Genomic DNA, 25,797 nt, shown 5'->3' with positions numbered 1-25,797 from the left:
TTAGCATTGTATCCTGGGATTGATATAAAATGCCACATACTTTCAAGCCTTGAAAACAAAGAATGGCTGGAAGTATAATCAGATACTTGGTATCTCATCCATAGTAGGATTTTAATTTCTATTTGGCTCAGTTCAGTCACTAATATCACGAATTCCTACCAGATGCAAGGCACTGTGGGTAATTCCAATGCCCGACCAGGCTCAGCACAGTCGCATTTGTAAATCTGGGCCTGGTCTACAGCAGAGTGCCAACTGCTCAGTTAACAGTCAATGGATGGAAAGTGGAACGAGTGCAGAAAATGCATCTCCTGCAATAGAGTCCAATGAAATCATCCTAAAGGAGATCTCTTCCCTGAAATCAACCTAGCTTTTTTCCAAGAAAAAAAAAAAAAAGTGTAGAGAATTTTGATACACTTCAATTTATAGTCCCAAGTAAAACAACAACAACAAAAAACCCAAAACAAACAAACAAAAAACCAACTCTATTTTGCTCATACTAAATGTGCTTAGTTGCTCAGTTGTGTCTGACTCTTTGTGACCCCATGGACTGCAGCCTGCCAGGCTCCTCTGTCCATGGGGATTCTCCAGGCAAGAATACTGGAGCAGGTTGCCATGCCCTCCTCCAGGGAATCTTCCCAAACCAGGGACTGAACCCAGGTCTCCCGCATTGCAGGAAGATTCTTTACTGTCTGAGCCACCAGGGAAGCCCCATACTGAATGGAATCACTAAAAAATGTTCCTGGAAAGGCTTGTCACTATTGGGTGCACTTTGAAGATGAGATCTTATGTGTAGGTCTTAAATTTAAAGGCGAAAACTGCACCCACAGGCACACGATTGTGTGGGTGTCCGTCTGCACAGTCCCTGAGTTTTCTAGCCTGTGATATATGAAATCACTCACTGGGGCAGCCGTGTGGGCTCAGACATCACATGGTCCCATCCCCGCTTGTTCCCCAGGGTAATCTGGGTGCAGGACTATACCCGGTCTCTACCTACCATCTGAGTTACTAACCCAGATACCGTCAGCTCCATCTTTCTATGCTTCAGTGTCTCCCATTTGGAAAATTAAGGTACATAATAACCTCTCTCTAAAAGTCTTCGAGGGAGGATAATGGAAATTAATGACAGAACCTCTACAACGAAGTGTGAGTTCCTTCTGGGGAAGAAGTAAAATAGAAGGGGTAATCACTGCTATTCAAACAGAAAAGTAAAAACAAAGCAAATCTATTAACATTTATGAAATTAAATCACAGGCTGATTTACTTTCAGTAGCATAACATAGATGGCTAGGTCAGCAAATCAAATCGACAATAAAAGGCTGAAGTAATTCACCCTTTTATCTAAGCCTCTTAACTATAGAACACGAACAAATTTTTTTAAACCAAGGGAAAGACAAACAAGGAGTCAACACGTTTTATATAATACTATCCTTCACTCCAGGGTCACAGTAAGACATCAACTATTCATTAGATTTCTTCATGTAGTTTCGCCTGAAATCACTGCTTTCTCTTAAGCATAGAATGTGGAAATGAGATAGAACTTCACGGTGCTTTTATTTCCCCTGCTCCGAAGAGGATCGCTTTTAAGCATCTGAGGAAGTTCCAATCCTGATGACACCAGAAGACACCATTATTAATCACATAATGATCTATGCATGCTAAGTCGCTTCAGTCGCGTCTGACTCTTTGCAACCCTATGGACTGTAGGCCCACCAGGCTCCTCTGTCCATGGGATTCTCCAGGCAAGACTACTGGAGTGGGTTGCCATGCCCTCCTCCAGGGGCTCTTCCTGACTCAGGAATTGAACCCCCTGAGTCTCTTATGTCTCCTGGGTTGGCAGGAGGGCTCTTCACCACTAGCGCCACCTGGGAAGCCCTAATAGAAAATATTCTCACCTAACTCCTCGGCCTCCCATTCTGAGCAAGTATCATTCCCTTCTTTTCATGGAATGGGACAGCCGATACTAAAAGGAGCCTAAGAAGACAAATGTTTCTTGAGCACCTACCATGTTCTAAGTACCATGTCAGGGCATTTCAGAGACCACATTCATGAAGGCCTCATGACAAGCCCAGGGGACAGCCATGGTGCCCCTCCTTGTCACAGGTAAGGGCGTTCAATGTTCAAAACCATTTTGCCCAAAGATGCACAGCTGGGTAAGTGAAGAGATGGAGTTCATCAAGGATACAAGTGAAACGAATTCCTACCAGACCGTGTCAACAAGAACACTGCCAATTTTAGAGTCTATGCATTTTATTTTTACCTAATCTGGCAAAAACAACTCCAGGCAGAGAAGACACAGGTGATGGAAACGTGCGTACCACACACCACAGAGCACCCTTTAAATTCCTAAACCAAATTGCTGTCCGCTGGCAGGTATTATCATCCTCCAGTTATAGACTGCAGGAGGCTGGAGTGCATGTTTCAAAAAGTGTGCTCTAAGAGGTCTGACTGTCAGTCTCCCCAGACCTGAGCCTGAATGCATGGAGTTGCCCACCCTGCCACCACCTCGATCCATGATCGAACTAACTGGAAGATGAATAGAAACGTGTTTAAGAAATCTGCTATTTCCCTGACATTGTCTGGTTTTAATGATTCCTTTTTAATTATTTTGGCTGAAGTGTAACTGTAATAAACTTTGTCAAGATCATGAAAGGAAAAAAAAAAAGGATGAAAAAGAAAACCTCCAAGTCTATGACCAAGGTCATATTCCAGATTCTCCTCACTCAGCTGTCGAATTTAAAAGCGTGGCAGCCAACATACCTTGGCATTGAGCGGGCACACAGACAGGGCGCTTCGGAAAAGCTGGTCTTCGCTCCGCCACTCGCCACTGCGAACCACACATCTCAGGGTGTTTAGGAATAAAATTCCCAGGATGAGAGCAGCAATCAGTTTCTTAAGAAGAGAGGGACATGGGAAATGTCATTAGTAAACCCACCCACCGTCTTGGTCAGGAACGGCACCCACCTTGCTGGGCCAATACCTTTTTTTTCGTATGTTTACTGAGCGCTGCAAATCCAAACGTCAGCAGCATGCAGTAGCCGGCGCTGGGGAGGTACAAGACCCTCTCGGCCACCACAAAGCCCACTCGGAAGAACAGGTTACTCGCGGGAAGGAATGGGATAATGAGGAATCCCAGGCCCAGCGTGAGGATCCTGGAAGATGAGAAGTAGTTAGAATGGCTACTTTTAGAATTCTCAAGAAAAGTATTCTACTCTACATGAAATCCAGACGCCCCTTCCCTTTTTTCTCATGCCAGCAGTTAAGAAGAGGTATCAGCAGAGAGGATCTAACTGAGTACCATTAGGATAAGACAGAAAAATCTTACTAAGACTACTTAGCATCGAGCATAAGAATAAATCTTAGAACTCCTCACATTCACATGAATAAAGTTAGAATGATTACTTAGAACGGTCTTATGAACTTTCGTGCTTCTAACTTTATCTCAAACCATGTAGGTGTCAAATAGCTCAACACCTGCTGCTGCTGCTAAGTCGCTTCAGTCGTGTCCGACTCTGTGCGACCCTATAGACAGCAGCCCGCCAGGCTCTGCCGTCCCTGGGATTCTCCAGGCAAGAACACTGGACTGGGTTGCCATTTCCTTCTCCATTGCATGAAAGTGAAAAGTGAAAGTGAAGTCGCTCAGTCGCGACCGACTCGTGGCGACCCCATGGACTGTAGCCCACCAGGCTCCTCCATCCATGGGATTTTCTAGGCAACAGTACTGGAGTGGCTTGCCATTGCCTTCTCCAGCTCAACACCTATAATATCCCAATTGGGCCAATTGGGATATTGGTCCCAATAAGTCCAATTTAGTCCCCTGACATTTAACAGGATGTATCCAGTGTTCTTGCTTGGAGAATCCCAGGGATGGGGGAGCCTGGTGGGCTGCCGTGTATGGGGTCACACAGAGTCGGACACGACTGAAGTGACTTAGCAGCAGCAGCAGCAGCAATGTCACTTAACTGGTTTAAACTTTACAAGATCTGAAATAAACTCGTATCATTTGGGGATGCTCCAGCGTAAATTTCAGTTGAGCAAAAAGAAAGCTGAGAGCAGCGGGACACTTGTGGAAGCAGGTAAGCATTCCCAGAGTCCCAGGCGATGTTAAGAGGATGAATCAGAGGCTGGGTCAAACAACAAGGTCCTTCTGCACAGCACACGGAACTATATTCAAAATCCAGCGATAAATGGGAATGGAGAAGACTATGAAAAAGAACACATATATGAACTGAGCCACTCTGCTGCACAGCAGAAACGAAACACAACCTTGTAACTCAACTACACTTCAATACAATTAAAAAACCAAACAAAAGAAGCCCGGTCAAATTTGATAGCTCCTTCCCACAAACCTGCGCTTATCGTGTTAGAAAAATCCTACTGGCACATGCACAGCCAATTGGGACAGAGGTTTGTCACCCTTTAGAATTACGAACCAATTTAAGGCACAGGGTAAACTCAAAACTGAATTTATTTTGAGAAATTACTCATCTAATTCCAGAAACACTTATGCCTAAAGGAAATCATCTTAAATAGCTTTCTCTTCCACAAAACAGGTTTTTCCTCCCAATTATTTTCTCAATAATCTTCCCTCCTCCCGCCCCCTGCTTTTTTTGGTGAGAAATAAGTCTCTTTGGGGTGGCAGCTTATTTTGTACAAATAACAAGAGAAGGAATCGCTGTCGAATCCACCAGGGCTTTCTGAAGGGGAATTGTGAAAAGATGGGCACAACACACATCAATTACACTCTCCGTTCAGACCATAAATTACTCTCTACCACCTATGGCGAGAAGGATCTCAAAATGCTACATCACGGGGAGAGGCGGGGAGATGAAGCAGTCATCGGGCGCCCCCTCCAGTCCACTCCCCAAGAGTTGAAGCCAGCCATGGATTCCGAGTGGACAGAACTCATCCTGCCCAGACATGTGCATCTCTACTGAAACACCCGTCCTTGCACAAAATCATTACGGTGATCCGCAGTGCTGGATTTAGCAACATGCTCAGACTCCACCCAGTGTGGAAGTTAAAATTCAGCTCGGCCTCTTACCTTCTCTTGTGGCTGTCTTCAGAGCACAGGGCTTGGCATATCAGGCCAATTAGGCAGAACCAGAGTGCTGCCAGACCAATCACCCTCCAGTCCCCGACGGACTTAATGAGCGGGATGCAACCCATCGACCAATCAAAACACAGCCACCAAGGGCACAGCAGCAGCCAGGCATTCAATGAATAGTAGTAATTATAGTTTATGGCCTGCCAGTCAAAAGAAAAACAAATATTTGATACTGAACTTGGAAAAAAAAATACATATATATATATCTCCTAGCTTCCCTTTGGAGGCCTTCATATGTTTCTTCTCAAGGAGCCCAGCTGTATAAAATAAAATGTTGCCACTTTCTGCCCTGGGCACTAGGCTGAAGTGTGCAGTTGACTAAATGCATTGAGTTTTTTTTTTTTTTTTTTTAATAGATAAAAAAATACAGTAAAGCCACCAGACTCTGCTTTACATTTGTTATATTTCTGGGGATGTTATGTCCCAATTATTCACTGATGCCCCAAGTCCGTGACCCAGGAAACCTGCTGTCCAGGGGTCTCTCACGTGTCTGATGATATAAGCAGAGGGTTTTATGGTCTTAGATTTCTGTCTGTATGAAATGCACAGCTAAGAAACCTTGCCTTCAGAAAAAGCAAACCTTGACAAGAAAGTCTGGACAGCGTTAAGACTTTTAAAGACATCACCACTAGGGACTTCCTGGTGGTACAGTAGATAAGAATCCACCTGCCAATGCAGGGGACACGGGTTTGATCCCTTGCCCGGGAAGATCCCACGTTCCTCGGAGCAATGAAGCCTGTGTGCCGCAGTTACTGAAGCCTGTGAGCCTATCTGGTGCTCCGCCACGAGAGAAGCCAGCAGAATGAGAAGCCCGTGCACCGCAACTAGAGAGCAGCCCCGGCTGGCTGCAGCCAGAGACAGCCCGCACAGAACACAGACTCGGGGCAGCCAGAGACAAACGACTTTTAAAAAGTCGTGCTAAAGGGAAAAAGATACCATCAATATTCTATTTTATCCTAACCTCAACACGTCAATTTCCATTATACCAAAAGTAGGTTGGGGACAATTGAAGGAGTCTGGCAAGAAACCTGACGTTTTCTCCGCCACTCCTCTTGATGTCGTTTAGCGTGCAAGTGAAAATAGTAATTGCTCAGTCTGTGTCTGACTCTTTGTGATCCCACGGACTGCAGCCCACCAGGCCCTTTGGTCCATGGACTCTCCAGGCAAGGATACTGGAGTGGGTAGCCATTTCCTCCTCCAGGGGATCTTCCTGACCCGGGGATCAAACCCGGGTCTCCTGCGTTGCAGGCAGATTCTTTACCCTCTGAGCCGCAAGGAAATACAAAGACTTTACACCCTCTCAAAGCCCTGATAAAAACCTGGTTTCACCCTAGAACTTCCTTGGTGAACGGAAACACCCGTGGAGGTGTTCTGATTAAGGGAGGCTTTTGTGGGTATGTTGGGGAGGGAGGTGAGGAGGAGGAGGGAGGGAAGACCTGGGGATCTGGTAGGCAAAGATGACCCAGCGGAGGATGCACCCAGGACTCACCCTGACCAGCACGCTGTCGGCGAAGGAGGCGGGGTTGTCCACCTCGGTGAAGGCGGGTGGGCCGGTGCCCATGATCTTCCAGCGTACATACAGCACCCCGGCTCCCCCCAAAGCCAGGAGGGTCATTCTGAAGAGGAGGCCCCCTGTCCGGAGCATGCCAGGGCTCTGAAAGGACAGTGCAAGGCCCCCAATGTTGAGGAGTTTTCAAATAAAAGTGTGGCCAAGCCAGGTATAAATGTGCAGCAATTCTGGCTGAACCTCGCTGACACTGAGCTTTAAAAGGCTGCCTGTTTTAGAATTCAAAGTTGCACGAAGTACTTTGAAAATGGTGTTTTAAGCCAGCAGGTACGTGACATTTTCCACATCTCAGCTGGAGACAAAAGCAGATACTCACCTCTAACGATCTGTTCTTATGGAGGAGCTTCCGGACAATTTCCAGGACATTTAATTTGCCTATCACAAAGATGTCGAAGATGGCATTCAGACCCTAAGAAAGCAAAGCAAGGAATCAGCCATGGGACAGCCTAACTCTGATCAGGTAGCCAGGATACGCCACAATTCTATTGCAGAATCTAGATGAGAAATGTCCTGGATTAGATCATTGTAGATAATCTCTTCAGCTCTAAAAACAAAACAAATCCTACGGTTCCTACGAAATTATATTTCCATGATATTTGTATCAAATTTACTTATTTATTTATTTAATTCTTGGTTACACTGGGTCTTTGATGCTGTGCACAGACTTTCTCTAGTTGTGGTGAGCAGGGCTACCCTCGAGTTGCGGTGTGTGGGCTCCTCATTGCGCTGGCTTCTCTCGTTGCGGAGCACAGGCTCCGTAGTTGTGACGCGCAGGCTTAGTTGCCTGTAGCATGTGGACTCTTCCCGGACCAGGGATCAAACCTGTGTCCCTTGCATTGCCAGGCCGATTCTTTACCACTGGACCACCAAGAAAGTCCCATCAGATCTGCCATCTAATAAATCCCGTTAGTCACAGTTTCATGGCCTGCATGCAAGAGTATGATAAGATGCAGGAGAGCTAGAGCTTTGGGGCTCCCAGGAGAAGTTCTGCAGAGGTCCCCCTTCCATTTTTTTCCCCTAAAACTGTCCCAGAGTTGCAGCAGAGCCAATACCTGTGCAGTGGCCATGCCTGAGACGATAAGGCAGCCAGCAACCTTGAAAACCCAGCCATGTAAGGAATTACACTTCAGGAACCTGGGGTGCTGCCTGATGAGGGCATATGCCCTGGAAGAGAGGGAACAGAACATACAGACTCTGGTGGGGCTGCAGAGACATCCCAGGCTCAGACTCCTCGTCACCCACCAGCTCTCCCTTCCTGCCCGGCACACAGCCAGCCCCACAGGGCAGCGTTCTAGCCAATGGGATGTGGGCAGAAGTGATTAGGCACCTCTTGGAGGTTTGGTCACAGACCAGAGCACACCCCACCCTTGGTTTCCCATCCAGTTGGCTGTGGAGGAGATGATGGAGGTGTCTGGAGTGGTACTGGAAACCACACCCTGAGGATGGCAGAGCCCCACTGTGTGGAGGATGGCCAGCTCTGCCCATGACTTTTAGGGGGATGACCAATAACTCCAATTATGACCACCTCTACCCATGACCTTTAGGGAGAAGGCCAGTAACTCCAATCAAGACCAACTCTACCCATGACTTTTAGGGGGATGACCAATAACTCCAATTATGACCACCTCTACCCATGACCTTTAGGGAGAAGGCCAGTAACTCCAATCAAGACCAACTCTACCCATGACTTTTAGGGGGATGACCAATAACTCCAAGTATGCAAAACCCCTGGCCCTAGGAAGTGTGATACTGCAGCTGCACCGATGCTAACAGCTCCCAGCAGCACCACCACAGCTCCTTTCTAGTAGGTATGGCTGCTCTTAAAGCTCTGACACCCGTGGTTACAAGCTGAGGGCTCGTCTGGCCTGGACTCTACCCTTTACCCTGCAGTGGACTTTCCATAAATGTGGCTGCTGTAGACAACGCCATGCGCTGAACTCCCTGTTGGAACTAGGCAGAGCGGTCAGAATATACACTGTATGGATGGTTCAAGCTGCCCTTCTATGACGTGGGGCCTTCGAACACAGAGCTTCGTGCAAAGAGGATCAATCATAAGTCGTCAGAAGCCAGTGGTAATTTGTGGTTTTCAGCGCAAGGGTGACATCTCTCCTCAGCAACCCCCATACATGCTGGGAGCCATTAATTATCCAGTACACGCGCCAGCGCTGGGTTAATCACTTCACAGAATCCTCATTTTATTCATCCGTGTGACGCATGGTTGTCCTGGGTCAGAGGACCATTTCTGCCCGGGTGTGAAGCATTTTCTAGAAGGCAGGAAGCTCCCTGTTGAGCTGCGCTGTCTTCTTATGCCACGTGCTTTTCTGCCTGTGAGCAGCTATGGGACAGTCACCCAGGGGACGCGGTCAGGCTGTCATGAGGACTGAGCCCAACACGAGTCTGGCGCTCTCTCCCTTTCCATTTAAACGCGTCATCAAAATGGCCACATTCTAGTCAGATTTTTGGAAACCTGCTCAACATCACCCTATCTTTATTCATGAAAATTCAACCTAATTTTTCAGCGCTTTTCTTAACGGAGGTGGGAGTCACCTGGGGGCCTCGTGAAATGGAGGCGCCACAGCAGGCCTGTGGCAGGGGGAGGTCTGAGATCCTAAATCTCTAATAAGCTCCCGGATGGTGTCAACGCCACTGGTCCTCAAGCCACACTTTGAGACAAGATTTCAGGACGGCAGTTCTCACAGAATGATTTTCACCCCCTACCAGGGGGGTGTGCTTGGCAATGTCTGGAGACATTTGAGGTTGTCACAACTGAGGGAGGAGGTGTCCTTCTGGCATCTAGTGGGTAGAGACCAGGGATGTTGCTAAAATATCCTATTATGCACAGGACACGCCCCAAAGAAAGAATGAGTCAGCCTCAAATGCCAATGGTTCAGAAACACTGGTCTATAGCAATCTTTTAAAAAAGTAACTTATGAAGTTCTAGTATCTTTGCACAGCAATTCTTTCTATACTGTTTCCTAGCTAGCTGACCTTAATCGTACAGATTGAATCCAATAAAACCATTTATCTTTGCCTCAACTGGTGTCCAGCCCCCAAAGAGCTTGGACCTGGGAAAGGAAGATCCTTTCCCACGGCTTCCTACATGTGCATGCCCCACAATGCTGTTTTCCATTTGTCTACATCTCTTCACATCCCTAATGTCTCAGTTTCCCTCTGATAATGTCAGGCAGAAAATTAGCTAGAATAGAAAAAAAGAGTGCATTTCCATGCCTCTCCCTTCCAGGGGCTTCTACTCAGATCAGACGTAGGGGGCGCACACCTGGACCCTTCAGAGCCCTCTCCTGTTCCCCCTGACATTTCCGGACAAAGGCAAATGTAACATAACACACATCAATGCTTGTTAATCAGGACCAGAAACAGCAGTAGGGTCACAACATGGCTGTAGTTAGGACTGCTGAAACATGAGAGCACCCCAGAAAGGCCACAACACTCTTTGTTTCCTCCAGGACCTCTCCACAGGGGCTAGTCACCTGCTCTTCAGACGTGTCCCTTCTCCGTGCCCACCAGCTCTAATGAATCAACCGAGACACTCAGTTCCCACCTGAATCACTGGGAGCATGGTGGCACCCGTAATCGGCCCAGAGAGGGCTAAGTTGAAGACCGGCAATAGGGGTACAGCAGAGGGGTCCCACCGGCAGGGCAGTGCAAAGTGTCTTCATGGGAGGGAAACGGGTGTAGGGAGCAGGGCTACCCCACTGAAGGTGCCTGGGGTCTTACCAGCACGGTGATCCCTTGCTCTTTGCACAGCATGGCCACTGCTCCCAGGAGGATGCTCAGCAACACCCAGAACGTGGAATGGGTCCCCTCCTTGTTAGCTGCCGACCAGGAGAAATGACAAACAGAGTCACACAACTCAGCTCAGTCTTGGGAGCTCCTGGAAATCAAATTCTCAGCGTGCACCTTCGACAGTCACCATTTAAAAACACAGTTTGGTATTCAGATGGCATTTCTCTGTGGGCCAGTGTGTTAGACCCGTATTTCTGGTTAGATGGTGGTAGCTCAGCTGGTTATAGAGAAGGCAATGGCACCCCACTCCAGTACTCTTGCCTGGAAAATCCCATGGATGGAGGAGCCTGGTGGGCTGCAGTCCATGGGGTCGCCAAGAGTCGGACTCGACTGAGCGACTTCAATTTCACTTTTCATGCGTTGGAGAAGGAAATGGCAACCCACTCCAGTGTTCTTGCCTGGAGAATCCCAGGGACGGGGGAGCCTGGTGAGCTGCCGTCTATGGGGTCGCACAGAGTTGGACATGACTGAAGCAACTTAGCAGCAGCAGCAGCAGCAGCAGCAGCTGGTTAAGAATCTGCCTGCAATGCAGGAGACCCAGGTTTGACCCCTGGGTTGGGAAGATCCCCTGGAGGAGGGCATGGCAACACTTCAGTACTCTAGCCTAGAGAATTCCATGGACAGAGGAGTCTGGCAGGCTATGGGTTCGGAAAGAGCTGGATGTTTTGGACTTTTTTTGTAACTCAGATACGACTGAGTGACTAACACTTTCACTTTCTTCGTGGCATACACATCCCCTCCTCAAGGGTCCCCCAGCAGGAGCCCAGAGCCTTCAGGAGGCATTGCAATGCAGCCCTGGTACAAAGACATCTCAAGGCAGAGTTCCCAGGGGCGAGGTCCTTATTCCCAGCCCACCGGTCACCTAACAGGCCGTTCTGACAGCTTGTGCCGAGCACTCCCACTGGTGGTGGAGGCGCTGCATGTGGCTACCCCCTTCTGCTCTGAGAATCTCTACAACTCCCAGGGTCGGGGTCCAGCACTGCTCTGAGAGTGTCTACCACTTCCAGGTGGAGTCTGGGCTCTCTGAACCCCAGATGCCTTAAGAACACCTGCTCTGCTACCAGCATGGACTAGTTCTGAAGGATGCCGGACCATTGAGCTCACCTGCACGGACACTCAAGTATCAACAGGAAACCGAAACCTCAGCAGAAATGTGACTGTGGCAGGAAGCCGCCTAGTTTGGGTGAGGCTGGGCTCCAGTAATGATTGATGGTCCGTGGACACCTTTTGATGATGGACAGGGAGGCCTGGCGTGCTGCGATTCATGGGGTCGCAAAGAGTCAAACACGACTGAGCAACTGAACTGAACACCTTTTGAGGAAGGAGGGTCTGCTCTCTACCAGCAGGGGGTGTGGAGGATGCAATTCCGGGACCAGAGCTGACCTGCTCTCGGGAGGAGAGGAGAGGGCACTTGTGATACTCCTCTCTGTTCTTTGTGAGGCCCTCAGCTCCTCACTGAGGTTGATGGTGAACAAACATTTTATAAAGACCTAAGTGTGAGGTGAGGCAAAGTGAACCTGCTTGGAGGAGGTGCCCCTGGGTCTTGGTTCAGCTCTGCCTAAAACCAGAACTCCTGGCCTAAATTCAGTACCACCGTTCACCACGTGACCTGGAGCAAGTTACTTCTGTAGCCTCAGGGTCCTCATCAATAAAATGGGTGCAACAATAACTGTATCTTCCCTACTCAAGTGAGAAAAAAGGTATACAAGAAATACCTGCCCATTTGTGTTAAAAGTTACACATAAAAGTTGCTTGTACATGCAAAACATATCTCTGGAGAACACATAGGAAACCAACTGCAGTAGTTTCTAAACTAGTTTTTTTTCTGTACCATGCAGCTTAGTCTTAGTTCCCTGACCAGGGATCAAACCCAGGCACTGGCAGCCAAAGCGCCTGTGTCCTAACCACTGGAATGCCAGTGAATTCCATCTAAACAACTTTAAGAAGAAAAATTTGGATAGGAGAGGGAAGAAGTCTTACTTTTCACTGCAAAACCTTTCATACAATGTACATTTTTAAAAACTATGTGCATGAATTAAAACCATACTAAAAACTAAACATCAAAAAACCAAACAAAAAACCTTGGTAGACTGCTGGGACCACAGAAAGCATTCACTGTTTGTTGCACATAAATCAGCAAAACCACCCCAGGTTCAAGAGAGAGGGTCTCCAATGGGGCTTTGATGCAAGGGGGTGACTGATCTGTCACGTTGTAACCAAAATGTGCCAAGCTCGCTATGCGGTGACAAGATATACCGTGGTTTTCATTAAACTGCTTGAGCAGAAAACCAACAATTAAGGTACGTATGTGAGAGAGACAGGGAGACAGAGAGATGCAATCCTGAATGAAGTGGATATCTGGGAGTCATCAGCAAAGCCCCAGACCAAAGTCCTGGGCTCCCTGTCCGGGATCAGCTGTGGGGTCTGGAGCTGGGGAGAGGGGATGCTGCTAACCTGGAACTTTTCACGTGTGGCTGAAAACTCCTCTCGGGATGCTGAGGGGCTACACCCAGCCAAGCCCCCTGGACTCTCAACAAACTGTGAGCAGGACTGACCCCTGTGCTGACTGAGGGCCCAGTCGGCCGGCTGGGAAAACGTCCTCACTCACACACAGGCCTCGGGGGCTGGAGATCTGGAAGTCAAGCCAAAGGACACACAGGCTGACACTGATCTTTTCAGCTTTTCTTGGGAATCTCTGTCGGATTTCCGGGATTAATGTACGTACAAACAGGCAGAACTGACAGAATACAAAAAAGTTTTATTTGGCTGTACAGTCGAGGCACCCGAAGGCTTTTCACCAGCCCAACTGATTGATAAAACAGTAAAGCCTCACTGATTCGGATTCCACTGGCCCGAATCAACCAGCACTCTTGTTTTAAGTCTTTCTGATCTGATTCTTCCTGCCGTTGACAGGATGAAGGGGTCCCAATGCTGAAAACAGTACTTAAGGCCTTCCTTACGGGGTGACACAGCCTCTCCAGGCTCCCTGGGTCTAAATTCCAAGCACACAGGCCAATATACTCTCACTGAGCTTTGCATGTTCCCTTTTCTTAGGCTAGAACACCCCAGAAGAATCCTGTGGCCATCAAAGGTCACTTAGGCTGTGCAATCCACCCTCCTGGGCAGCCTCCCTTCTGGTTCACTTGTTTTATTCACAGTTGCAACAACAGCAAATGGTCCTACTGTGTGCACGCCTGACTGCCCAGTAGCAGGGTCTGTCCCATGCACCGTGGTGCCCCTAACTGACCGCCTACATTAATTTCAGGCCCAGCGGTAGCCCCCTAGACGGCCCTCAGCACAATCTGCCAGCGTGTTCTTTTTACACATCACTACAAATGCTTGATTTTCAGCTCTCACCTTTGGCACTGCTGACACGTGGGTCAATTTTCAGCATTGTAGGATGCTCGGTGCCTCCCTTGTTTCTACCCCCGAGAAGCCAGCAGCCCTCCTAGCTCTCAGTTGTGATGACCCAAAACATCAGGCTTTGCCAGATATCCTGGGTGGGAGGGGATCACGCCCAGTGGAGACCATTAAACTAACCAGTGCCACTCACAGTGTGTGGTCCTGCCCTTGGATCTTCTAGGAAAGGCAGATGCTCAGGGCCCCCCAGCCCAACCCAGACCCTTGGACTCAGAGACTCGAGGGTGGAGCCACACCGGAAGCCTGTTAACCAGCCATCCAGGTGATTCTGATGCCACAGGTCGAGGAGCATCAAACTCGGTGGGAAGCTTGCTCACAGCTGCATCCTGGGTACCAGGCCTGGCTTGTTGCAGCATCTTCTCCAAGTGCCAGAATCTGGGGTACCTGATTACCTATCAGGAGGGGCAAGGAACTGACAAATCATAGAGCCATAATGTAGGAACACCTGGAGTGCTTCCAGGAGGTCGTGCCTGTGATCTCCCTGGTGGTGATGGCAGAGCGGGAATCCCTCTCAAGATGCTGTAGGCAGGGGGCCACATGGCTGTGACTTTGAGAATGGATAGTCCATTTCAGTTTTAACTTCGAGTGAGCCCACGCCTGCCTTCTACCTGCCTCCCACCATCCTGAGCAGCATCTCTCCAATATCCCAGGCAGCACAGTGCCTAGAAGCCAAGTTGTCTTTACTGAAAACCACGGTATATCAGAGTATTTAGTTCTATCAAGCAAACTAAGGATAATTCCACTTGTAGAAATTAATTACACTATACATGTAACACCAAGAGATCACAATTACGAGCCCCAACCCCAATAGTCCTGTTACATTAGACATGATTTCATTGGGGTATTCATATATTTATTGGGATTTATTATTTTCTTTGGGTTTCCCTCAATAGCTCAGTTGGTAAAGAATCCACCAGCAATGCAGGAGACCCCGGTTTGATTCCTGGGTTGGGAAGACCCCCTGGAAAAGGGACAGGCTACCCAGTCCAGTATTCTGGCCTGGAGAATTCCATGGGCTGTATATAGCCCATGGGGTTGCAAAGAGTTGGACATGACTGAGCGACTTTTACTTTGAGCATTTGCTAGCAATCAGCAGCAGACAAGTGTTTATAGACACCAAGGCATTGAGACCTTTAAAAAAAATATGGCCAAAGTAGAGGTAAAGCTAATGGATCACTTAATTCCTCTTAGAATATGATTTTGAGAAAAGTCCCACAAGTTTTAGCAGGTGAGCACAGGGGTCCAGGCCAAGCAGCGGCGTCACGCTCACTCCACATCACGCCAGAGCATGGCATCCCACGCCTTCTGCCGCACGACAGCGATGGGTGGAGGGGACCCCACAGGGCTCGCCCTCTCCTCTCAGTGTAGGGTGTTCCCTCAGCCCTTCCTCCTGTGACACGTCATGCTGAGTCTGTGGCCAACCACTTTCGGGATTTGCTCGTATCAGCAGTTTATGTACAACTGTGTGTGTGCTCAGTTATGTCTGAATCTTTGCAACCTCATGGATTATAGTCCACCAGGCTCCTCTGTCCATGAAATTTTCCAGGCAAGAATACTGGAGTGGGTTGTCATTTCCTCCTCTCAGGGATCTTCCCGACTCAAAGGCAGGTGGATTCTCTACCACTGAGCCACCCAGGAGTCCCTTATATGCAAATAGATACCCTTTAATTATAAATGAACACATTAATTACCATGGGGTCTCCACCCTGGCTCCTGCGCCCTTGAAAACCCCACACCTCAGACCCAGCCGTTGTTTTCATATCCACGAGGCATTAGGTTTTGTAGTTCACTAGAAACCATGATGGAGGGACTTCCCTGGGGTCCAGTGATTAGGACTCCGGGTTTCCAATGCAGGGGGCATGGGTTCCATCCCTGGTTGGGGAACTAAGATCCAGTAAGCCACATGGAGTGGCCAAAAACCCCTTCCAAAAACAAAAAAACCAAATGGACCGCTTCCCTCCTCACCCCTTTAGCGGAATTTGATTTTTTTTAAGATTCTATTCCCACAGTTTGTGTTCAGACGTCTTGAAACATACTATGATTTCCCAGTGTAATGTTCCCTGATCTTAACATTTTAGTCCCTTGATCATTTTACATTTCTTCCTACAAAAACTGAATTAGCTTGTGTTTTACTTGACTGTAAGATGGATTAATTCTACCCCGCCCTCCACAGCTCAGTAGTTTTGGATAGGAAAAAAACTCCCAGTTTCTCCATTAAAACACCCAAAGGACTGCTCTTGAAAGCACTCTGTGAACACAAAGGTAAACTACCCCAAGATTCACATTCCACTTGCCTGGAATTTAAAATGGATTTCTCCTTAGATGGCTCAATCTGAGCTTTCACCAAAAAAAGAAGAACACATTAAAAACCCACAACCTCCAGGTTCTTTGACAGCCTTCTCTCTAATCTCACCTCATCATTCCACCATACCGCTCGAACTTCAAGTTTCTTTAAGGGACTCAGGCTCCCTCCACCTCTCAAATCCTCAGCGAATTGTTCTGGGAGCATCCTACTCTTTAACTTTCCTTATACTTCTGGATTGGTTCCAGTATGGAAACATGTGAAAGAGGATGACAATGATTCTGTGCTGAAGAAGTTTTTTCAGTTTCAGTGATTATTAAATATGAGTGTCACTTTCCCAGCGGCCCAGCAATAAAGAATCTGCCTGCAAGGCAGGAGACCCGGGTTCGATCCCTAGATCAGAAAGATCTCCTGGAGGAGGGCACGACCATCCACTCCAGTATTCTTGCCTGGAGAATCCCATGGACAGAGGAGCCTGGCGGGCTACAGTTCATAGGGTCATAAACAGTCGGACACAACTGAAACAACTTAGCAGGAAGGCAGGTCACTTCTCAACAATGGTAATTTCAGGGCTCATTTATAAACCAAGCAATGGCTTTACATTCAGAAAACGAACTCTAAACCACCACGGTCCAAGAGGAGGCATGGTGGTTGGGGAGCACTTGAAATTTACCTGGTCCCTATTGAGACATGTTGGAAGGATCAAACACACTACCTAATTTTGAAGACTCCATATGAAAGAATGTCAACAGCTCATAATCTGTATACTGATTACATGTTACAATTACAATATTTTTGATATATTAGGCTAAGAAGCTACTGTTAAAATTCAGCTAATCTGTTTTTTTCTTTTTTTTTATAACATGGGCTACTAGAAATTTTGCGATGACCTGAGGGCTTGTATCGTATTTCCTACCACACAGTACTGGAGTGTCACATGCTCAGAGACCCAGCTCATCCATGAAATGATCTACACGGCTGTTTATAATCCAAGTCTGCCTTCGAAAACTCAGAAAATAGCAAGTGACTTGCTTATTAAAATTCACTTCTTTCTCCTCCAACCCCTACCAGATTAGTCACTTGATTTGCTATCAGGAGTCATAAGACAGCATGCACACACACTTCAGTGTTTCCGCAATCCAAACTGGAAAGCTGAGCTTAACAGTTGACTCTTAAACTGGAGAGTTAGGGCCCAACTCTTCCATATAACTTCACAGTCAGCCCCCACTGTGTTCCTTGGTATTTGCTGGTCTGTATCCGTGGATTCAACCAACTTTTGGTTCTGCGATATTGAAGTGCATATTGAAAAAAATCCACCTACAAATGGACTTGTGCAGTTCACACCCATGGACTAACTATATTTTTAAACTATCTCATATAAATCAAAGGGGTCCTCTTTACAAATGTGTGGAAGGGAGGTGCACGATAAACCAAAGCCAGCCTACAAAGTATTGATAAAGTATCTCTAGTACTGGGGACAATCAAGAAAAGCCTTATAAAAATTAAATAATCAACTGGGAAAGTGGTCCTGAGTTTAGGGACAGCACAGCCTAGTAGACTTATGGTCATAAGACCTCCTCTAGCATGGCACCCCACTCCAGTACTTTTGCCTGGAAAATCCCATGGACGGAGGCGCCTGGTAGGCTGCAGTCCATGGGGTCGCTAGAGTCAGACACAACTGAGCTTTTCACTTTCATGCATTGGAGAAGGAAATGGCAACCCACTCCAGTGTTCTTGCCTGGAGAATCCCAGGGACGGGGAAGCCTGGTGGGCTGCCGTCTATGGGGTCGCACAGAGTCAGACATGATTGAAGAGACTTAGCAGCAGCAGCAGCATAGTTTTACCATGTAATTTGCCAAATTATTATTTTCTTTGAGTATTAATTTGTCAAAGTGACTAATGTGAACAGTTGCAAATATATATAGCATAATCTAGATAAATCTGGACTTGTGTTTTTGTATGTTTTTACTTAGTAACTAATGTAAGCTATTCTTTTATTCCCAACTTTGAGCATTTTATTTTTATTTATTTTTAAAAATTTTTCTTTTTTCGGTTATGCCTCCGAGGCATGTGGGGATCTTAGTTCCCCAACCACGGATGGAAACTGCACCCCCTGCATTGGAGGCGCAGAATCTTAACCACTGGACACCAGGGGAGTTGCCTGATCATTTTAATAAGACAGTTGAAACTGAAAACAGTAGGCCACCTTGCATACAGCTGGCACTCAATAAATACTGGATGAGTCAACAGTTTTATTTCGATGTCTATTAGAAGCTTTACTATATTACTATATTTCAAAGGCAATTATGAGATATAATTAACACCGAAAAGTTAGTAATTTGTTAATGTGAATAAATACAGCAGTAGTTCTCTTCTCACTTTTTAGTCTTTGAACCTCCTCACAACGGAATAATCTCCGCCATGTAAGAGATTCTTTTTTAAAAGTTTTTTAAAAATTACATAATATTAAAAAGACTTAGGAAAAATGGATCATTTTCATTTTAGAATTAACAGCTAAAAACAGTAAAAATAAATCCTGAGAGGTGGATATCACCTCCAGTACAACTGCATTTATGAGTACTTTTATTCCAAAAGTCTTCCGCAAATAGGGAGTTCTAACTGATGCATCGTTTGTTGTTTACTCGCTCAGTCGTGTCAAATTCTTTTGTGACCCCATAGACTACAGCCCAACAGGCTCCTCTGACCATGGGATTTTTCCAGCAAGAATATTAGAGGGGGTTGCCATTTCCTTCTCCAGGGGACGTTCCCCACCCAGGGATCGAACCCGAGTCTCCTGCACTGCAGGCGGATTCTTCACCCCTGAGCCACTGGGGGAAGCCAAACTGGTGTCAAACTCTGTGTAAGTGTCTCAGGCTAAGAACTCTCCATCTCAAATCCGTCCAGTCTGCTAAGCTGTTAAGCAACAATGGTTTAGGAGAGAAAATGAAAAAAGCAAACACAAAAAACCCCCAAAAAACTATTCTTACAGCATGCAACATCTCTCAGAACTTGCTCTAGGAGAACTGTACAGCGTTCGCAAACATCAACCTTTTATAATCCAGAATTTCAGAAAGACTGGCTTGGAAAATGCTTTCCTTGTTTCCGTGTCTGTCTCTGAGGTAAGGCAATCCCTTCAGTAAACCAAGGCAAAGCCTGAGGGGCAGCGGGGGCGGCGGCGAGGGGAAGAAGCACGGTGGGGGAAACAAAAAACCCTCAAGTAATAACAGCAAGACCCTGGTCAGCGCCAACACCCTCAAGTGCCTAACAGATGCGAGCAATTCAGGCAAGGGCTGAGTGGCGGACTTGGCACGGCGCTCGAGTGGGGAAGCTGTCATTTCAGGAAAAAAAAAAAAGCATCGCATGCCAGGAGCGACCGTCTTCCCCAATCGACGCCTGCGTCTCGCCGCCCGGAAGTGCGTCGCGGTGCGTGGGCGGAAGTCACTGGACTCCGTCAGGCGGCCCCAGCTCCCTCGGCCGACCGCACAACGAGCATCCAATTCTCCTTCCAGGAGTGGGAGCCAAGCAAGCGGCGCTTCCACCCTCGGAATGAGGCAACTCGGAGGCCGCTCTCCTAACTAAAATAACGGGGTGGGGTGGTGGGGGTGGGGGTGGACATTTTGGGAGGATCGAGCCCGTGTAGCAACCCTGGAGAAAAGAACCCACGTGAATACCGCGGTCACAATTCAGATGGCAGCAACCCCAAATCTAAAAAAAAAAAAGAAAAGCATCCTAGATTATGTGAGTTACACAGTTGCCCTCGTTTCTTTTAAGCTGTGTGACTTAACTTTGTGTAAGCCCAAGACAAACGTGTCTTGAATCAAAGTGGAAAAGAGCAGGAAATGAGATCCCAAGAGTCAACAGTTATCCTGTTTTAGCTGCCTGAACTGTGGTGCGACTGTCTTGTGTTCAGTCGTGTGCGTTCGTTGAGACCCCATGGACTGTATTCCTGCCAGGCTCCTCTGTCCATTGGATTTTTTCAGGCAAGGATCCTGGAGTGGGTGGCCATTTCCTCCTCCAGGGGATCTTCCTGACCCAGGGATTGAACCCACGTCTCCTGCGTCTCCTGCATTGGCAGGCTGGTTCTTAACCTGCAGAGCCATCTGGGAAGCCCTGAACTATGGTAGGGAGAGTGACTAGAGCAAATAAATTTGAAGAATTTAGAACAACTGAGACTTCAGATCTTGTGTTTCATAATAGCTTAGGATTTAAAATGGTTATTCTAGAAATGTACCCATTTCCTTTCCTCTTGAAAAGGTTCTCTCCTCCCCACTATATAAATGAGACTAATGAAATTTCTCTTTGTCATCCCAATTCCCATGAAACAATATTCTAAGGTATTCGTTTATGAAAGAAATTGTTTTGGCTCTTCTATCAAGTTTATTGTGCAGAGATTATGTATGTGTGCATGCTCGGTGGTGTCTGACTCGTGACCCCATGGACTGAAGCCTGCCAGGCTCCTCTGACCGTGGGATTCTCCAGGCAAGGATACTGGAGTGGGTTCCCATTTTCTTCCTCCAGGGGATCTTCCCCACCCAGGGATTGAACCCACATCTCCTGCATCTCCTGCATCTGCAGGCAGATTCCTTACCACTAGTGCCACCTGGGAAGCCCACGCAGACAGATTACCTTTTTCCAATCCAAAATATGTACTAGGCTTTAACAGAGAGAAATACTGACAGGATGTCTCATCATTAGAATAATACTTTTCATTTTGGGTGTTCAGAAACAATAACCAGCGCACCATCGACTTAGTGTTTTTCTTTCTTTTTCCCTTTAAAATAATTATCCTTTTCTATAAGGCTATTTTCTTCTTAAAAAAAAAAAAAAGATTATTCTAAAGGAGCTCGCTTGGAGCTATTCTACATAAGTACCAAAAAAAAAAAAACAAAACAAAACCCAAACAAACAGAAATGTTACATGAGACTCTTTTTTCACTCTCAAAAAATGCCAGGATTCCAGAGGTTAGCACAGAATTGCTTGTTACAATAAACTCAGGCAGTTAAAAATTGTCCAGAGCTTTATAATACAGACAGTGCATCTATAAAGAAAGCTAATGAGGTTATTAAAAAGGAATGTATTCTCTGAAAGATCTTTTTACCTAGTTAAATCATTCACTTCAGAACACTCAATTTTTTGTTCCCTTATAAAAAATATTAAATTTGTTCCTCTGTAAAAAACCTCTCTTAAACTTCAAGTTTATGAGGAATGAATGCTTGACTGTTCTTTGAATTGATGTTCAGATCTGAAAGAACAAAGACCAGGTAACTTAAATCATAGGTTTAAACAACAAATATCATTTATTTTTATTTGTATTCAATAAGTACCAGACTGAACTTCTTCCACAAAAGAGCTTTGATTCTTGGCTGCACACTTACAAACAACGTGAGTAGCAGGGGCTGTTCTTAAATCATACTTTTGATGTTCCTACCATGCTTAACACTTTAACAATTCATTAACAGAATTGAATGCACTTCCTATTTATTTTTAATGATTGTTTTGACAAGCTTGCCTCACTGGTCCCATGAGGACAGGGAAGCCGATGAAGACAATTTAGTTGGGATTGGCTTTGAAGTGAGTTAGACATAGAGGGTGAACCCAGTTCAGCCATATATAGCCGCGTGATCCTGGTGAGTTACTTATACTCTCTGTCTTACATGTGGACAGCAGGGAAAGTAATTCCACCTATCTTAAAGATACACAGATGATACCTCCCTTATGGCAGAGAGTGAAGAAGAACTAAAGAGCCTCTTGATGAAAGTGAAAGAGGAGAGTGAAAAAGCTGACTTAAAACTCAACATTCAAAAAACTCAGATCATGTCATCCAGTCCCATCACTTCATGGCAAATAGATGGGGAAACAGTGGAAACAGTGTCAGACTTTATTTTTGGGGGCTCCAAAATCACTGCAGATGGTGACTGCAGCCATGAAATTGAAAGACACTTGCTCCTTGGAAGAAAAGCTCTGACCAACCTAGACAGAATGTTCAAAAGCAGAGACATTACTTTGCCAACAAAGGTCTGTCTGGTGAAAGCTATGGTTTTTCCAGTAGTCATGTATGGATGTGAGAGTTGGACTATTGGGAAAGCTGAGCGCTGAAGAATTGATGCTTTTGAACTGTGTTGTTGGAGAAGACTCCTGAGAGTCCCCTGAACTGCAAAGAGATCCAGCCAGTCCATCCTAAAGGAAATCAGTCCTGAATATTCATTGGAAGGACTGATGCTGAAACTGAAGCTCCAATCCTTTGCCACCTGATGGGAAGAACTGACTCACTGGAAAAGACTCTGATGCTGGGAAAGATTGAAGGCAGGAGAAGAAGGGGACGACAGAGGATGAGATGGTTGGAAGGCATCACCAACTTGATGGACATGAGTTTGAGCAAGCTCAGGGAGCTGGTGATGGACAGGGAAGCCTGGTGTGCTGCAGTCCATGGGGTTGCAAAGAATCAGATACAACTTAGCAACTGAACTGAAGACTGTAACATAATTGCCAACCACACACACATATGTGTGACAGTAGACAGTCAAAAAATGGTAACTTATGTTAACAGGAAACTACTCTACCTTCATGAGTAAAAAAAAATTCGTGCTGGAAACTCCCTATTAATCTTGGCTAAAAAAATCTTTTGGAACCACTAGCAAGGTGACAGTTACCTGTCAGTCATCTGTCCCAGGGATTAGCAAACTTTGCAAAGGATAGGCCAGTAAGAATTTCAGGCTTCACAGGCCAGGCAGCCTCTATGAAAACTCCTAACTCTGCAAAAACCAGTCCTGAGTGACCCTACTTCAACCAGCCCCAGCAGAGACAAAATCCTGAATGAGTGGTCTGTCCTTGCTTATGAATAAGATATCAGTTTATAAGAGGAATCCAAATATAAGCATTAGTACATGAATGATAACATTAAGGCCCTGACAGGGGACCAAACCTAAGCTTTGAGAAGTGCTGTGGCAAAGACTCAAGGAAACCAATGTATTACTATATCAGCTTCTGCTGAAACTGGCTTCCCTGGTGGCTCAGACAGTAAAGGATCTGCCTACAATGCAGAAGACCCAGGTTCGATCCTCGGGTCAGGAAGAGGCCCTGGGGAAGGAAATGGCAACTCGCTCCAGTATTCTTGCCTGGGAAATGTCATGGACAGAGGAGCCTGGTGGCCTACAGTCTATGGGGAGTCACAAAGAGTCAGATACAACTTAGCGACTTTCACTCACTCTGCTGAAACAGCCCTGTCAAGCAACCCATAGGAATCGTTCCTCTCACTTTCCCTTTTCTTCTGACTTTCCCTTTTCAATTGATTGTGTTATATATGGAGAGAGTTCTACAGTCATGAACTGAATTTATAACAGAAGTTGAAATTATAACACCGTTGCCAGGGCCAACATGTATAAATGGATCATACCGAATTTCTACTGTAAGACAACTGGGAAGGGATGATGTAACGTGGAGGCGATCAGAATTCATATAATTAGTAGAGTTATACAGGGATTCTACTGAATCTCAATAAATGCATTGGTGCTAATAAACAGGCAGTTCAACCCCCACCACTTGCACGCGCACACACACACACACACACAACTGGTCATTTCAACTCCATTGGTTCCAGCAACAAAGACTTTCTAAGTATCATTAACATGACAATGAAAAAATAAGAACCTCATGCTCCAGGTGCACATTCATAGCTATATGTTTTTACAATTTTTCTATATTTTCCCTCCAACATGTTTTTATTAAAAATAAATGAATAACAAAAAGCTTTTGCCCTCTTCAATTTTACTGGGGAAAAAAAAAGTCACAAAAATCTGTCACAACTGCTTTAGCACTAAGAGCAGGAGCTCTTGGTTTCACTACTCAGCAAGATGCTTCCTGAACATTGTGAATCTTGAAGCACAACCTTTGTGTCGTGAAAAAGCAACCGAGTAACAGACATCACTAAAAACAGTTGACACCTTTGACCTACATTCCTTCAAAGTGATAAACTTATAGGAACGGACACCTTCCCATCTGTTAAAACACGCTCGACAGAACAGAAACATGAAGAAGATGCAAAATTAAGAGGGCAAAACATCATGCTTACTTTCTCTGAACGCTTTACAGTAGCCAAGGAAAGACAGCAGAAAAAACAGGGCACCCAGGAGGTCTGCACGGCCGACGACACCTGCAACCTTCAAAGAAGGTGGAGGAAAAAGATTTATGTTAAAAAACATTTACATGAAACTTTGGAAACACAAAAGCGTCCTAGAAACAGAAACTCGGCCATCTGTTAAACTCTCTCACTGTGGTGTGATCTGACAACTGACTCTTTTCACTTTGGGTCTAGGATCTGGGTCAGCTGCTTCCATGGGAAGGCTGGGTTGACTCCGACCTACTGTGGCTCTTCTGTGGGTCGTACAGAGGCAGCGATGCCCGTGTGCAGGGAAAACCCCATCACTTGGCACTCTGTGCCCACAGCCCTAGAGACCTCTGCTCTGAGCAGGTGCCCAGGGTGCATTTTTCCATTGGAAAATGTTATCAGCTCAAAGGGCATGATATTTAAGAAAGAAAATTTGACTGGAGACATGAAAGACAGGTGGGAAGTAAGTGTTACATGTCATCAAGCAGAGAGAGTAAGACACAGGGATGATGGGTCAAAGCCTCTGTCTCTGTCTTTCCCTCCCTTTAGACCAAAACCAATTAAGCGGGTTAACCTGGAAAGTGGAAGGCTTCAAAAGAGGTTGACCAGTAAGATGAAAACAGAGTACGATTTCCACCATTTCTTCTCTGCCCCTCCCCATTTTCTGCATCTGATGATGACCCTTTTCTCCACCTTAGTGTAAAAGAAGCAATACAAAATGGGTGCTTCATTTCTTTCAAGCTGATTACTCCAAAAATTGTCCTCCAAAAGTCTCATGTCAACCAAAGACAGAGAACTGTGCTCCCGAGTACTGGTCTGGTCTACGTGGCATCCTTTACTAACTAGCACCCGGACAGGACATGTATCAGAGCTTGCACTGTGACTCTCAAGGTTACATTTTAGTTCCTGGGAAGCTCATCTTAAAGTGAGAAGTGTGACGCTGGATCCAAAGTAAAGTCTAGCCTACAAAGAGAGGTAAGAGAGTACATTTCACAATGAATGTGAAAACCACTATATTTACATTCTGTACCCAGGTCCATGTACAAGCCACAGCTAAAAGGAATGCCTTTTAGGAGCAGTTTCCATCCAACCAGCGTGGCTCCTGATGCTGGCGAGGCAACACCCATCCGATGGCGAGCTCCTGACGCAGGGGCACGCGATCACTAAGAAGACTGGCAGCTGAGTCCCACCTGTGACTGCCAGGCACGTGAAAAAACCTTCCTGGGAAGGAAGCTAAAGACAAATAAAGGTTCAACAGATCTGGGCCAAGGAGGCCAGTGTGCTGGAGGGGTAAATGGAATGATTACTTCATGAAGGCAGTGAATAGATCATGAGACTTCTGGAATCCTCTGGCCTGTAACTTGCTCAGAGATGCAGTGAAATTGAGGATGCAATGAGACCCCACAGACAGAGCCCGGCCCACAGTGGGTGCTGGTTCACTGTCAATCTGACAGGTACACATGGTTGGGGGGATTCGGGGGGATAGAGCAGCGGAC

The 25,797-nt window shown here is 46.3% G+C and overlaps 1 protein-coding gene across 4 annotated transcripts in view; it reads right to left on the bottom strand.

Annotated features, from left to right (window-relative positions):
* Positions 1 to 25,797, bottom strand: part of TMTC4 (transmembrane O-mannosyltransferase targeting cadherins 4) — a 57,383-nt gene that overhangs the window by 16,147 nt on the left and 15,439 nt on the right. For all 4 annotated transcript variants that reach the window (XM_044927094.2, XM_044927095.2, XM_025262606.3 and 1 more), the window contains 7 exons: positions 24,266 to 24,353; positions 10,407 to 10,504; positions 6,988 to 7,080; positions 6,594 to 6,758; positions 5,042 to 5,244; positions 2,978 to 3,149; positions 2,758 to 2,889 (listed from right to left, as the gene is read on the bottom strand). In XM_044927094.2, coding sequence (XP_044783029.2) covers positions 2,758 to 2,889; positions 2,978 to 3,149; positions 5,042 to 5,244; positions 6,594 to 6,758; positions 6,988 to 7,080; positions 10,407 to 10,504; positions 24,266 to 24,353 — 951 coding nt within the window. The remainder of the gene's footprint in view (positions 1 to 2,757; positions 2,890 to 2,977; positions 3,150 to 5,041; positions 5,245 to 6,593; positions 6,759 to 6,987; positions 7,081 to 10,406; positions 10,505 to 24,265; positions 24,354 to 25,797) is intronic.

Source organism: Bubalus bubalis, chromosome 13, assembly GCF_019923935.1.
Source record: "Bubalus bubalis isolate 160015118507 breed Murrah chromosome 13, NDDB_SH_1, whole genome shotgun sequence".
NCBI classification, from domain to species: Eukaryota; Metazoa; Chordata; class Mammalia; order Artiodactyla; family Bovidae; genus Bubalus; species Bubalus bubalis.
Note: the sequence above shows the minus strand (reverse complement) of the source record. Positions and strands in the feature narration are given on the sequence as shown.